General features: G+C 59.0%; 2 protein-coding genes across 2 annotated transcripts in view; one reads left to right on the top strand and one right to left on the bottom strand.

Moving 5' to 3' along the window:
* LOC116433949 (protein Wnt-6) overlaps positions 1-14,045 on the top strand; it is a 64,397-nt gene that overhangs the window by 5,460 nt on the left and 44,892 nt on the right. The gene's annotated exons all lie outside the window — the stretch shown is intronic.
* Wnt10 (Wnt oncogene analog 10) lies at positions 937-12,347 on the bottom strand. The gene is made up of 4 exons (XM_031991700.2): positions 11,548-12,347; positions 7,356-7,609; positions 2,728-3,011; positions 937-2,171 (listed from the first exon to the last, which is right to left on the bottom strand). Exons 1-4 carry the CDS (start codon positions 11,652-11,654, stop codon positions 1,626-1,628), a joined length of 1,191 nt encoding a protein of 396 aa, XP_031847560.1. The 5' UTR covers positions 11,655-12,347; the 3' UTR covers positions 937-1,625.

Genomic DNA, 14,045 nt, shown 5'->3' with positions numbered 1-14,045 from the left:
GTAATGGTTCCCCGGGATTCGTCGCTCGGATCGGTCTTCTCTCGGTTTCCGGTTTCCTCGCGAGGATAACGGGCGCGCGGGATTCACCGTGGGACGATCGGTCGGCGCCGCGGCCAAAAACGAACGCTCCGTCCGTCCGTCCGTCCGTCTCCCCGTTTCCCCGTTTCGCGGGAGGACATTGATCGAGAGCTCGCGGAGAACTGTCTCGGTAATATTCCGGATTATCGGGGGAGTCGACGTCGCGGCGAGCACCGAACCGACTAAATACGATTATGAGAATCCTCGTCCGATTTCGGAGCTAATCTAATCGGAATCCTAGTCATCGCGTATAGACTGGAAAACCTAATTTGCCGCCGTTGAGTCCCGGGGATTTCGAGCGAGTCGATCCGAGCCGTCCAACCGTGTAACGTTCGACCAAGCCGCGCCGGCTCGCTCGCGAAAGATAATCGTTATCGGTCTACTCTCGTTGCCAAGACACTCGACGGCCGACGTAAAGGAGAACCACGCGTAACGACGGTATCGGGGACGGCCGAAGTTTCGTTTCGATATCGAATCGCAATGGCGTTTTCACCGGGCGCGTAAGAGGGATTGGCACAGATTTTTCCAAGGTTGTAACGGGGGGCAATTTATCGGTCGATCGATGGGAAAGAAGGCCGAACGAATATCTACCGGAGCAACGAATAAAAGTATCGGAATGGCTTCGGCCGTCCGTAAATCTACCTAAAAGCATTGCGATTCTTAAGGATTTCTGGGTAAATTGAAGCGATCGCGATCGCCGCTCGGCCGACCGTTCGCCTGCTCGCTGACCGAATCGCGATTCGCCGGTAATTGGACCGGTCCCGGGAGGAGAGAGAAAACACCGGGGAGACTGGTTATCGGTCGAAGGAACTCTTTATTGTACGCGCATTATTGAATTGTATACAATCAATCGCATCCATTCGCAAATCTCGACACACACACGCGCTCTCTGTTTCTTCTAATAATACTGTGGCGGAGGTGTTACAGTTGGTGTGGATATTCAAATTATTCGCTAATTAAATAGAGTTACGTTACAAATAAATTATAGGTTCGCTTAATCTATAGGTACGATTAAATTATATTATTCGCGCGCGGTTAAGAAGAATCACGTCCGCTTCCCCCGTCGGCGTGTGCTCGGCCGGTTCACTCGTCGGAGCCGTTGGACCCGTTCCATCCGGACGACGCACGATCACCGCTCGAGGCGCCGATCGAGGAGCGCTCGCCGAATCGGATGCATCGAGTGCGCGGAGGACGCGGATCGTCGGCGATGTTCGCGAATGTCTCTCGGTCGCGCGACGCTCCGTCTCGTCTCGTTTCTCCCGATGGCACGCGTCATCCTCTTGGACGATTGAAACGTCGTGTTCCTCGACGGCGGGATAACGAACCGAAGTGGTAATCAGATTGTATCCGAAGTACCGCTCGTGCGGTGATCCGATTTAATCCGTGTATCGACCATTGTCACACGAACCTGTCGCTCGCACGGTCTGCCGGACAGCACGCCCCGGCTCGGGCTCGTCGTTTCCGCGGCCGCGGCGAGTCTCTCGACTCTCGTCGCTCGCCGGCGACGAGGAATCGCGATAGAAGAATCGGAGGAGTAGCCGGAAGGTTCACTTGCAAACGGTGATCCACTCCTCCACCGTGCAGTTCTGGCATTTCACGACACAGCACCACTTAAACTGGCATCCGCACAGCTCGACGCGGCGCTGTCTGACGACGTTGTACCCCCGTTCGCAACACAAGCTGCCGCACCCGTCCCCGCCGGAGCTGGTCTTGTTGCACTTGCGACCCGAGGTGCCAGGGATGTCCGCGGTGGGGTCCCTCTCGCAGAAGTTCGGCGATTTTTGGTAGTAGAACAACTCTTTAGCGAGGTCCCGTGGCCTCCTCTTGCGGCCGCCGCCGTTCCCACCGGCCCCGCCGCGATGTTTCCGTTGCCTCTGCCGGTCCGGCCTCCTCCTCCGCGACCCCCTGACTCTGGTCAACGGCGTGACGCTGCCCAGGTTGCTCTGCGCGACCAGCACGGCGTTCCGGAAGCGATCCTTGAGCGTCTTCCCGACCACCCGGAAGTCCGGCACCACCTTCCAGCAGGTCTTCAGCTCGCAGGAACCGGACATACCGTGGCACTTGCAGTGCGGCCGCATGTTGCTCGCCACCGCCTGAAATCCCATCGTTCGATAGTCGGCCTCGCGTGGCTGCGCATACGAGGGGGAGGAACCGCGGCGTAGCGAGCCCACGGCGACGGTCACGAGCACGGAACGCTCGCGCGGACTGGTCAAGAGTCGCACGAACAGAGGGAGAAGAGAAAGGGGGCAATTTTCCTTTAGACAAAGAGGTGTCGCGCACCAAACGGTTAATGAGTCTGCGGCTGGGTGGTCCAGCCCCGGGCTCCGTCTTAATAACGTCGAGGCGAGACCGAGCGTGGAGAGGCGCACGGGGGAGAGAAACGGACTCGGCACGACTGTTCTCCTACTCCTCTCCACCCCTATTCACCGCCTCCTCCTCTCTCGCACGATCTCCCCCGTCTCCGTTCCTCTCCGTTTCCACCTCGACGTTTCTCGACGTTTTTCCATTTGTTTTGATACCGCGATCGCGAAACCCGAGTTCACGATCCGAACGATCGTGAAGCGAAACACGGGGGATCCGCTCGGGAAGGATAGGAACGCTCTCGGCCAGGATCCGGGAGAGGGAAGATCGATCGGAAGCTCGGCTTACCAAGCGGCCAGCTTGATTGTTGTGGAGATTGACCGTCGACTGTATATCCTCGGCCCTCTCGCGCGTGTCTAGGAACTGTCTCGAGAACTCCATGCCGTAGTCGAGGTTGTGAGAGCAGCCGCCCCACTTCCACTGGGTGCCCCTGGCCTTGGCAGGCGGCTTACCCTTGTAGCTCGACGGGTCGCATCCGCAGGAGAGCAGCCCGCCCATGCTGCACGCCCGTGCCACGCTGTGCGCCACCCCGGCCGCCGAAATCGCGAACGCAAACGCGGTCTCCCTGTAACCTGAAACGAAACCTTCCATTTCACCCTGTTCGCGCGGCCAAACTCCACCTAGAAAACTAGAGTATCAGTGGTCCGTGCCACGACGAAGCCAGCCGCGACGATCGCGTGTCCTTCGTATAAATGAAGAGGCTCGGTCTCACCGTGGCATTCCCGGTAACAGCATCGCATCTAGGAAACTAGAGCTAATAATCTCCTGTCAGCGGCGTCTGCTCCGTTCGAGTATATCCAGCGTTCTCGTTTTCCGCGCCGCGGACGAGGGACGCGCGAGAGAAAGGTGGAGGCATCGGGACGGGCGGACCGGACCGGTTAGCAAATTGCCGCTCGTCCACGATGACGCGGGAGAGTAATACACGCGAGCGATCGCGACGGGACGCGACGCGACGAGACGCGACAGCGGCGATCGCATTCGTCGTTTCTCTCGCGGGCGACGAGAACGCGAAACAGCGGGACACCGTGGAGCCGGGCTTCCGTAGAAGGAGCTCCGGGCCCGACGGATCGTTCGACGGATCGGCCGACAGACAGCCATCAGACGGAGTTCACCGGTAGATTATTCAGCCGTCCGTCAAAACAAAGCGTGGCCATCAGCAGCGGCGGCCGGCGGGCATCCATTGACTGCATGTATAAACGATCGCCCGGTGGGGTGCCCGAACACGTAATACCAAACTCTGCCCGCGGTGGCCGATCGCGACGACCGTTCCGCGCTTTCCTCCTTTTCCCGACCGGTCTCTCCTTTTCCGTTTCTTTCCTCGCGCGTTCGCGCGCCGCCGGCCGAACGCCGAATTAGGTCCCCTCGGAATCGTCGATCGGCTCGTCGGCCGTTCGCCGATGCGAATAAATCGCGTCCGGCCGACGGGGAAGGGGAGGCGGTTCGTAGAATTTGGAAACTCGTGGATCGAAGGGGGCGAGAGGAGATCGGGCCGTTTCGTTTGCGCGTAATGCGACGTCGGGCGCACTTTTTCTCCGGCGGCTCCAAGGTCTCTCGTCCCCGAAGCGTCGCTGGAGTCGCGTTGACGAATGGCCGATCGTCAAACCGCAATGGTGGCTGTCACCTTACAAACGATACGACACACGACTGCCCGCGGGCTCGGTGCCGTGTACGCCGACCGAACTGTCTCCCTTTCTCCGCGGCTGTTCGACAATGCCCACACATTACTCTGCCTCCCCCTGGCCCCTCCTCCGGCGGAGCTACTCCAATCCACGAATACCGGGCGGTATTTGCAGTATTCATGAGACCGAGATACCGGGGAGACGCGCTAAAGGCACATTCGAGAGGATTTGTGGTATTCGTTCCTGACACCCGATGAGGCACTGCGCGCCTGTCGTCGCGTCCCTCCTCTCTGCGTACCCGGCCCGGCCACCCCCGTTCGGCCGCCGCTCTTATTCTTCCCGTTTTGAATCCATGTTTCGAGCGCGACTCGCGACAGGGGCCGGTCCTCGGCGAGGCATGCTCTTTAATTTCGTCTTTATCGATTCACGTCGCGAAAGGATAGGCCGCGGGAGCTGGCCGAGTCGATCGTTGACATCCCCGGGTCCCGCATCCGGACTTCGTTCCGAGGTTCTCTGAACGTCTCCTTTTACCTCGGAGAACGCTGCTGTTGCTGCTGCTGCCGCTGCTGCCGCTGCTGCTGCTGCTGCGCCGGAGATTCGTCGTTCCCTCGACGAGGCCGCGGCGCGGCGGACTGGCCGACGTTCGACAGGACGAGCTGCTCCGCCGAGCGAGATCCCGGACAGCCGGTGCTCGATTACGTCGCCCTTCGTCGATCGTACGAAACGCGGCGACGTTAAAGACCTTCGTCCGCGATTTCGCCTTCGAGTCTTCGGGAATCGTGTAGATTTTTCGGCGATCGCCGGCCCGATAAAAACGTCGACGACGAGGTGGATCGGTCGCGGGACGGGGGACCGGTGGGGACGTGTTCGGAAGTCGTCGATATCGGTTCACTCCGTTTCGGAGAATGATAACCTTCTTCGTGCGCCGGAGCCCGGCATCCGAGACGAGAGAGGACGAAAACAGCTCTTTATATGGGCTCGCGGTGGGAGGGGTTGCTGAAAGCTTACGCTTTATACGGCTATTGGCAGCAACTGTTTTATAATGCAGATAGCTGCTGGAGGGCTGCTGCTGCTGCTGCTGCTGCTGCTGCTACCGCAACAGTTGCTGTTGCTCCTGCTCCCGCTCCTGCTGCTACTGTCCGATGGTAAGAGGAGCATGAGGGACTCGTAATAAATCCTCCACGGGGAGTTGTACGTCTCTTCTCGTGGACAGTGGAGAGGAGTCGAGGTAGAAAGAAGAGGAGGATGAGGCCGAGGTGCGCAGAGGGCCACGATGCCTCTTTACTCTTCGGCCCTTGACGCAGGGACCCGGTGACGGATGGCGCGCAGCCCTTACCCTGCTACCCTGTGTCAAGCCCAAATCACTGTTTAGATAACTCAATAGATAGCGTACCGGGTACGCGCTCGGTTACATCCACGGGAGCGTGCGCCTTCTTTTCGAGAGGCCCTCTCGCTCAGCTACTCTCCTATCCTCTCGGCGACGGGTTTTCAAATTGGTCCCGCTCCTCTAAGCTTCCACGGTATACACGTTTTTACCGTACTGATATCCGATAAGCGCGTACCAGTTTACGATCGCCGAGCCTCTCTCCAACCTCGTCGCGCAACGATCGCATTAACCCCTTGCGGTGTGATTTCCTTTGCGTCTAAGCACCTCTCACCAACGATAAGTTTATTATCCGAGCGGAACAGTCCTCCTCCCGTGTCCGCGCGCAACGAGCAGCGTCGATTTCGATCGAACCGATTTCCGAATCCTCGCCACGAGTCCCACTCGTCGTTACGCTCGAGGGGTTATACATCGTGTCGAATCGTCGCGGCGACATCGAAAGCTGTAAAAGCTTCGGCCCGATATTTCGATTTTATAATCGTACATCCTCGGGGCTCGGGAAAACCGCGGCGTTCTCGGGATATTTGAACAGGACTGCCGTTTCGAATTTGCTCCGCGCAAATCCTGTCCGGCATTTACGGGCATGTACCCTGTCATCGTTCCACGCGAAGAAGCGAATGTCGAGTATCGTGTCTCGTAGCCGGTCGCCTTGTGTGGGCCCCTGGGAGCGGGAGGAGGAGGAGACGGAGGATCGTTTCGTGTACATTTCATAATACATTAAGCCGTTTTGCCGAGGTTTAACGAATACGTGGCAAAAGAGTGACGCGGCGAGGGACGAGGCGGGGACGAGCGGCCGAAGGCGGGCCGCGAGCAGGAGGAGAACGGGGCTCGGAAGGAGCAACGAGAGGGCAAGAGGATCGTGTCCAAGAGATTTAACGACGCGCTCGCTCGCTCGCTCGCTCGCTCACGCGCGCGCGCGCGTTCACTTCGGAAGATACGCAGCCAGCACGAATTTGACACGGTGGATTTCTCGAATGACCGCGGGACCCTCGGCCGGCCACCGATGTCGTCTTTTAAAAAGCTGCTGCGCGGAACCGTTGGTAATGGTAAAGTACGGTCCGTTTCTCGGAAGCTGCTGCCCTCTGAAACTTCGGAAGGAACTTCGGACGCCGATCGGCGAGGACCGTTTTCACACGGATGATCCCCGAACGATACCGATGCGAGCGTGGAAAACGAATTTCAACGAAAACCGACGGTGCGAGCGGACGGAGGACAGAAAGAGCGGTGGAATCGACACCTCTAGCCTGGCCAGTCAGCAAAAAGAAGGTGTACCGATCCACGGGGACAGATAACGAGGAGAGACAGACGTGGCGGGCACCGAGATCGTGGCTGCGGACGGACAAACTTAAGCTTTCAGGTCAGGTGCGCTCGATGTCGCGCTCTCGCGCACTCGTCCGACACGATATATGTTTCCTCTTTCGACGCACGTACGCGCCGCGACGAATTTATATGTCACACTGGAATAGAACAGTCGAGGGGGCGATCTCCTCTGTTCTCGTCCCACCTCGGTCCTTGCTCCTCCTTTCTCTCACGGATTTGGGACAGGTTCTCGGAGCTGGCCGCGACCAAGGAGGCGCGCACAGACCGTATTCTGATTTAAGGAAGCGCGCCGTCTCTCGCCTACGCCGCTTCATCCTCGTCAACGACGTCGTAAAAGATTTCACCTTTCCTCGTGCGCCCCTTGCCTCCTCGATAGTCCTGCCGAGAGAATCGAGCGACGTCGCTCTGCCCGTCTTTTCGGACGTTTAGACGAAACGCGCTCGAACAGTTTGCAGGAGAACACTGCGGCGATTGTTTCGAGGTAACGGAGAGACGTAATTGTTCTGCCTCGGAAAAAGGACAGACTCGCGCGCGTTCGATCGTAACGTTCTTCGGCCGCCAGATCGTTTCGTTTCGGTCGGCGCATAGCTTACCTCTTTGAAGAAGGACGCTGCTCTGCTGGGTTCTACTGCTCGGCGTCAGGGACGAACAGTTCCACCTGTGCCACATGAACTGGTGCTGGCACTCGGATATAGCCATCTGCAGACCTTTGATCGCGGCCACCGTCACGTCCGGATTTCTGTGGCATAGCTCGCGTTGCTCCTTTGTCAGGCCAGGAATACCGTTGCAGACCACGGCATTCCCGCTCACCCAATCGTCCACGGAGTTGCTCATTAAGCAGGTCGCGCTGGAAATCAAACGAAATTCACCAATTAAAGTTCCCGCGGCGTCGACGTCTGTCGGTGCCGCGCGAAACGGCTCGCGGCCGGGGAGTTCGGGGCCCCGGTCGTCCGGTTTTCCCACGGGGCGCACGCGCTTCGATCGCTTTGAGTGATTCTGCTTTCAGGGAATCCGGCCGGGGACATTCCTCGTGCCCGCGGCGCGATCTCCTTCCGATTCCTCGGGCTCATCCCCGCGCGCCGCACCGTTGCTCCCCTTTTGCCGCGCCGCGTGTACCACCGGTTATCGAATTCCCGATCGCGAACACGGTTGCTTTCGGATCCATCGCCGATTAAAGGAACACCGTACCTTTAAGTAGCCACGGACGGTTTCCTACCACGTTTCCACAAACTCGGACGCGAAAGTTTTGCGCCCAGCTGGCGGAGGCCGGGTGACGGGACGACGGCCGAAGGAACGCGCGGAGTAGTCTGTCACCGTCGCGTCGCCGATAACGATTCCAAGGGGCCGAGAGAGCTCGGCGTAAGACGCGCTCGAGATACGCGGTGAAATCGTCGGTAAATTTGCCACGGAGAGACAGTGGCTGGCTGCGTGCACTTTGGGCGCGCGTGCATCTTGCACGCGTCTGCTTTCCTTCGGGCAACTTTACGAGGCCGGGGTCGAAAGGTGGCGCGATAACTCTCAAAGAGCCGCTCGAATATCCGGCCGCCCGCCCTCTCCTCCGTTCGCGTTCACCCGTGCCTAGCGTATCGGCCCACCCTCCCGTCACCCCTTTTCCAGCCCTCGCCGTCTGCCCTTTCGCATCGTCGCGATAACGGTGTTCACCTCTCGGAAGAAGAGCTCTTAAACCGCTATCTTAAGCGACAGTTTCCGCCTAATGGCGGCGCATTACGGGGCACCGGGTGTTAATTAATTTTCAGATAAAAATGAAACGCGAAGAGAGGCGAAAGGAGCAGCTATATCGCCGCGCCGGGAGGGGCGGGCCCGAGGAATACAAGCTCGAGGCTCCGTTCGAGCGGCGTTCGCCGCGTTTTGTACCCTTCACGGCGCGGAAGTGTCGCGCGAGGTTCGTTCTCTCGTTCCCTTCGAATGGAGAGGAGCCGGTGTCGCGTCGCGGTGCTCGTTTATTTGCCGCCCGGGACGGTCAATTTTTTCTCCGGGCCGGGTCCTTCGGGGGTCCCGAAGGATGTCACGGACGGATGCGAGATTCCCGGCGGGACGGTGGTTATCTGCGGGTACAAATTAGCCGACGAGCTTCTCCTAAAGTAAAAGCTGTGTATAGCACCCGCGCGAACGAGCAAAAGGGAGAAAAGGGATGGCCGTTCGGTGGACAAAACGAGGAGGAAACGAGAGAGAGGAGAGCGTATCCGGCGGAACGGCCAGCCGCGGTGGGGTGGCGAGGTCTTGGCAGCTCGGTTTCTCGCGTAGTGTGGGAAAGGACGGCGGAGGAGGACCAACATTTTAGGGTCGCAAAGGTTATTGAGGGCTCCCATTAACCGATACACCGCTGCACCGTTGCTATCTTTCGCGCTATTGATGATCTACCGAAAGCAGATTAATGATCTCAACTCCCCGAAACAAATTACCGAAGACGTCGCGTACCTGCAGCAGTCTGACCCGTGCCTCGCCGTCAGCCCTTGTTCCTTTTTCGTTCGGTCGGACGATATTTCTTCGAGCGGGACTGCACGCGTTTTTCACGGTCGTCGAATTATCCGATGCCGCGCGATCCCCCGTGCAACAGTCTCGCGCGGGCATTCGTCCGGGAGTACACCGCGCCGGAAGCGGCGGGAATTCGTCGCGACGGGGATCGACGTGGATCGCGGAAACCGGCCGCGTTCGTATCTCCGGATCCGTTCGCCGAAATCCGTGGGAAATCGCGGAGCAAATCAATGGCCGGCGACGCGAGCTGCGCGTCCCGCATTTTTGCAATGATCCAAGGGGTCTCGGAGGAATCCAAGATGGCGGCGGCACGGCTGCACGTGTTTTATTTAACTTGTTCGCTCCGCGAACAGACGGGGACGAGAGAGCGAATTACACGCACGTACCCACACAGCGAGGGAGAAAGATAAAGAACCACGGAACGGAATTTCGCGTTTAATGGAGGTATACCCGCGGAGAGAGAACTCGTTACGGCTGACCCGCGAGAATTCCAGCGGTAGATATCGAATCCGCCTCGGTGCTTTTATTTTTACGGGAAGAGCGGCGGAGTTCGGTCGCTCGCCGTGGAGCTGGCCTCTCCTTCTCTCTCTCTCTCTCTCTATCTTTTTCTCTCCTCTCGAGCCGGCCGAGCGTTCCGCGTCGCGTGGAAACCGCCGAAAACGAACACGAGTTCCGCTCGATTAACCGGAATCGGCGTTACGGGGGCCCTCGTCTTACGGGGTGCTAAGCGCCCGTGTCGCTCGTATCGGTAAACTGGTTTACCGATCGTTACCATCACGGGAATTATTCGATGCTGCGATTCAATACGGTTCCGTAAATACGCCGAAGCGCACGCGTCTACGAGCGCGTGCTCGCGAGCCGTCCGTCGCACGAGCGACTCGTCGGTGCACGTACGGCCTTGTTCCCGGATGCTGTTTGTAATTATTTACGAGGAGTCGCGTGGGCAACCGGAGTATGTCGGAGGTGCATCGTCTTGGTCCGCGCGCCGCGCGCTCCGACTTCGTGTGTCGTCGTCGCCGCGTTCTTTCCAGGCGGAACATTGTCGCGAGATAATCGGGGGAGCGATGAGTCTTCTTCAAAGTTACCGGATGCAAGCCGGTTCTCATTAACAATGATTTTCCGACGTCTCGCTGACAGTGGAGGTGACGTCAGCTGCATCGCCGGCGAAACGTCGGGACATCGTTGCCGGTGGACACGGTTCACGCCCGTGAACTTCGAGGAAGTCTCGTCACGGTATTCCCGGCCGAGGAAGTCTCGAGCAAATCAATCGAGGGAATGTTTGCTCCGTCTCTCCGTGGCGACGAACGCGAATCGGCTTCCCGGAAGGATTTATCTCGGTTCGAGGAACCCCGGGTAGTCCGACGATCGGACTGGAAAATGTGCGATTTCCGCGGCCAAAGAACGTCGTTCGCGCGAAACGAACCGGCCCGGGGACGGGCCGAGCGATTCTTCGCCGGAAGAAAGATTCGATTAGAGCGTGGAGGGCGCTCGGCGCAGCGCCCCGACGAGGAGCGGAACGAGATCGGGGAGGCATAATGAAGATCGCAGCGGGATCGTTCGTTGTTCGTGCCACGGAGCCGGTTGAAAGGGCCTATTTGCACTCCGTCATTGTGCTCTACTCGGAGCCGTCGATGCGACCGCCGCCTTCACGCGCCGTCTCTATTGACAGATTCTTTCCGCACACAGACGGAAAGAGTGGAACGGCGAAAAACGAAGAGGAGAGAAACCGAAGGAGGTTGCGTACACCGGCGCGCTCGTAAATTTTTCTTCTCGTAATTGGACACGACAGTTTGCGACCAGAACTCTATTCAGTCTAGAAGCGGTCTTCATCGCCGTCGTTAGTCTCAGTCGTTGGCCACCATTACCAGCAGGAACTTCGCGCATCCCGACTCTCTTTGCGGACGGACGAAAGAACGAACGAACGAACGAACGAACGAACGAACGAAGGAACGCGCGAATGCTGGACGATAATCGCGAAGCCATCGCGACGAAGGCCGACAGGATTTATAATTATCCCATGACGAATTTCGGCGGAGCGATCCCGCGTCTGGCCCACGAGATAGAGACATCGCGACGCGTAAATAAATAGCGGCGGCCCGATCGAGTCTCAACAAGACGCGACACGAGAGATATCGAACGTAAATGATTTGGTTCGACGAGTCGGGTCCAGCTCGGCCGTAGCAATAACAAATCGGGAGGGATAAGATAAAAGCAGCGGTCCGCTGTGCCGTCCGGCGGTTGTATCGGAAACGGGTAAAGGCTGGAGGAGGAGGTCGGAGAGGTACTTACCGACGATTCTCGAGCAGAATGAGCAACAGGGCGACGGTGGGTCCGATCCTAGTCGCGATCCTAGACGGTGGTCCTTCGTAGACGCGTCCTGATCGAGAAGGAGGCATCCTGTCATCGCCCCGAGGACGTCTCGCTTATTCTTTGCGCGGTTTGCCCACTTTAAAAGAGTCGAGTGCGACCCCTCGTCCAGGGCTGCACACCCCTAGCACCCGAACGGAAGGACCCCTCGCTCGAGAGACGGTGCCGCGTCTCTCTTTCTTCCTCTCCGTTTCTGTACGGCTTTTTTCCGAATCCCTCTCCTACTCTTCGTCTCTCGTCTCCGGCGCGGTGCCTGTGATCAGCAGCCTGGCACGCGTCGAGGACTCCTCCTCGCCCCGGGCACCGGCGCTTCTGCTTTGACGTTCCGTACGATTCGAGAGCTTCCAGTTTCGCCGCTTCGAGGGGTCGCTCCGAAAACTACCCCGGGACACAATATCCTCGATGACGATCGAACGGTTCGTCGACCGACCGCCGTCGATTTTCCACCCCTTTCTTCGCTCGCGGGTCTTCTTCCCCCTTTCCTCCGTTCCTTCTTCCTTCGATCCCCGATACGATCGGTCGCCGGCCGGTTCCTCTTCCCCGTGGATCCTCGGACGCGCACCGTCCGCTCGGGATTAGTCGGCGGCGCGTGTCGCGCGAGCCCGTTCGTCGCGAGGCTCCCGTCTTTGGAGAAAAAAGAATACTGCCGTCGAGTGCGTCCGTCGCCGCGCGGCTCGGACTCCTCTTCTCCCGGATCTGGTTCCCGTGGTACTTCACTGGCACTGCGCTCGCCACGGACGGTGCACCGATTCACGGTCGGCGTTAAACATTTCCACGCGGCTCCTTTCTCCGCGATCGATCCGTCCCCCGGTCACTCCGCGACATTACCGCGAATTCAGAGTCACACTTCCGGATCTGGCCGAGTACGCCGCTGTGCCCGGCTATAGGGGTGGCTCTGACGTCTATCCTCGGATGACCACGGAAACGCGGATCGCGTTCGCGACCTCGTCCGCCTCGCTCGTTCCCAGGCACCGCGACATTCCGCCTCGTGTCCTCGTTGCACCCTCGACGCCGTGGAGAGAGGTCGGCGAGGTCGCCGGTGTGCGCGGGGCCCCTTCGCTCCGCTTTCGCGCTGGTCTCTCCCGATCTCGGCGCGCGCGAACCTTCCGAAGAAAAAGAAGATCGACGCGCGGGCTCTGTCTACTTCCGGTGTGTGCGCGCGTTCACGACGAAGTGTCAAGCTCAAATAAAAGAAAAGTCGCCCTCCGGGATCTCTTACTCCTCCCACGCACTCATCCCCCTCCTACGGCTCGTGTTCCTCTTCCACCGTTGGTCTCGGTTGGTCTCTCTCTCTCTCTCTCTCTCTCTCTCTCTCTCTCTCTCTCTCTCTCTCTCTCTCTCTCTCTCTCTCTCTCTCTCTCTCTCTTTCTGTTTCTCTCTCTCTCTCTCTCTCTCTCTCTCTCTCGCTCTCTCTCTCTGGCTCTCTCTGTCTATCTATCTATCTTCCTGTCTCTCTCCCTCTCTCCCCCTCTCGCCCTATCTCTCTCTATCTTTTCCTTCCGTCTCTCTTCCCCTGCTTGCCGGCCTGCCTCCCGCCCTGCGTCGGTTTCCCCCTTCGCGCGCGCACCACCGGAGCTAACGTTTCGTTCGTGCAAACAGTCGAATAGCAAACTTCATGTGGTCGCGTTCCGTGCTTCACGGCACCGATCGCGCGTCCGTCCCGTAGAAATCCCGATCGGCTTGAAACCCGATGCGACCGTGCGGCGACGCGCCGAGTCGAGCCGCGATCGAACGGAGAGGTCGAAAGGTGAGAGTAGCCGATAAGAAGACCGGAAGTCCGCGGGCCGAGGCCGGAAGAAGGGATGAAACGGAGGAGGAGAGTACGCGGCCGGAGAACGGAAGGACGACCGAGGACAGGACGTCCTGGCGGAGGAGTGGAAAGGAAACCGGGGGGGAAAAAGGCAGCGGAGGGTGAAACGCGATCGAACGGTGGGAGGGAGAAAGGTGCGGATAAACCGAGGATCGCGAGACGCGAGCTCGAGCTCCGACGGCGGAGCAGATTCGATTCGGCCGCGGGAGAGAGGCGACGACGGACGGGGCAGCGCGCCCGTATCACTTCCGTTTGTCCCCGTGTGTTTCCGCGTTCGTTATCCCGGACACGCTACTGCGAGCCGGGGAAGAGATGGACAGAATCTGATGATTCCACCTCCGTTCAAGCCCGACGAGGAGCTGTCAGGGAGATCGGTCTGTCTATGATGAACTCGGTGCGCAGTGCGCGGCTACGGGGGCCCTCCTCGCCCTCCCATAGGGAGAGAAAGGAGAGATAGGGAGCGGTAGGCACGAAGAAACCAACTACCCCCCCACCATAGCCACCACCATCCGGACACGACCACCACTACCGTCGGCCACCACCCTGAGAGATTCAAACCGTGGGACGAGGATGGACGATCGCGAGTGAAACCGCCAACGGAGACGGAAAC

The sequence above is a fragment of the Nomia melanderi genome, chromosome 2 (genome assembly GCF_051020985.1).
Source record: "Nomia melanderi isolate GNS246 chromosome 2, iyNomMela1, whole genome shotgun sequence".
NCBI classification, from domain to species: domain Eukaryota; kingdom Metazoa; phylum Arthropoda; class Insecta; order Hymenoptera; family Halictidae; genus Nomia; species Nomia melanderi.
The sequence above is the reverse complement of the archived record's forward strand: the minus strand, read 5'-3'. Positions and strand labels throughout refer to the sequence as shown.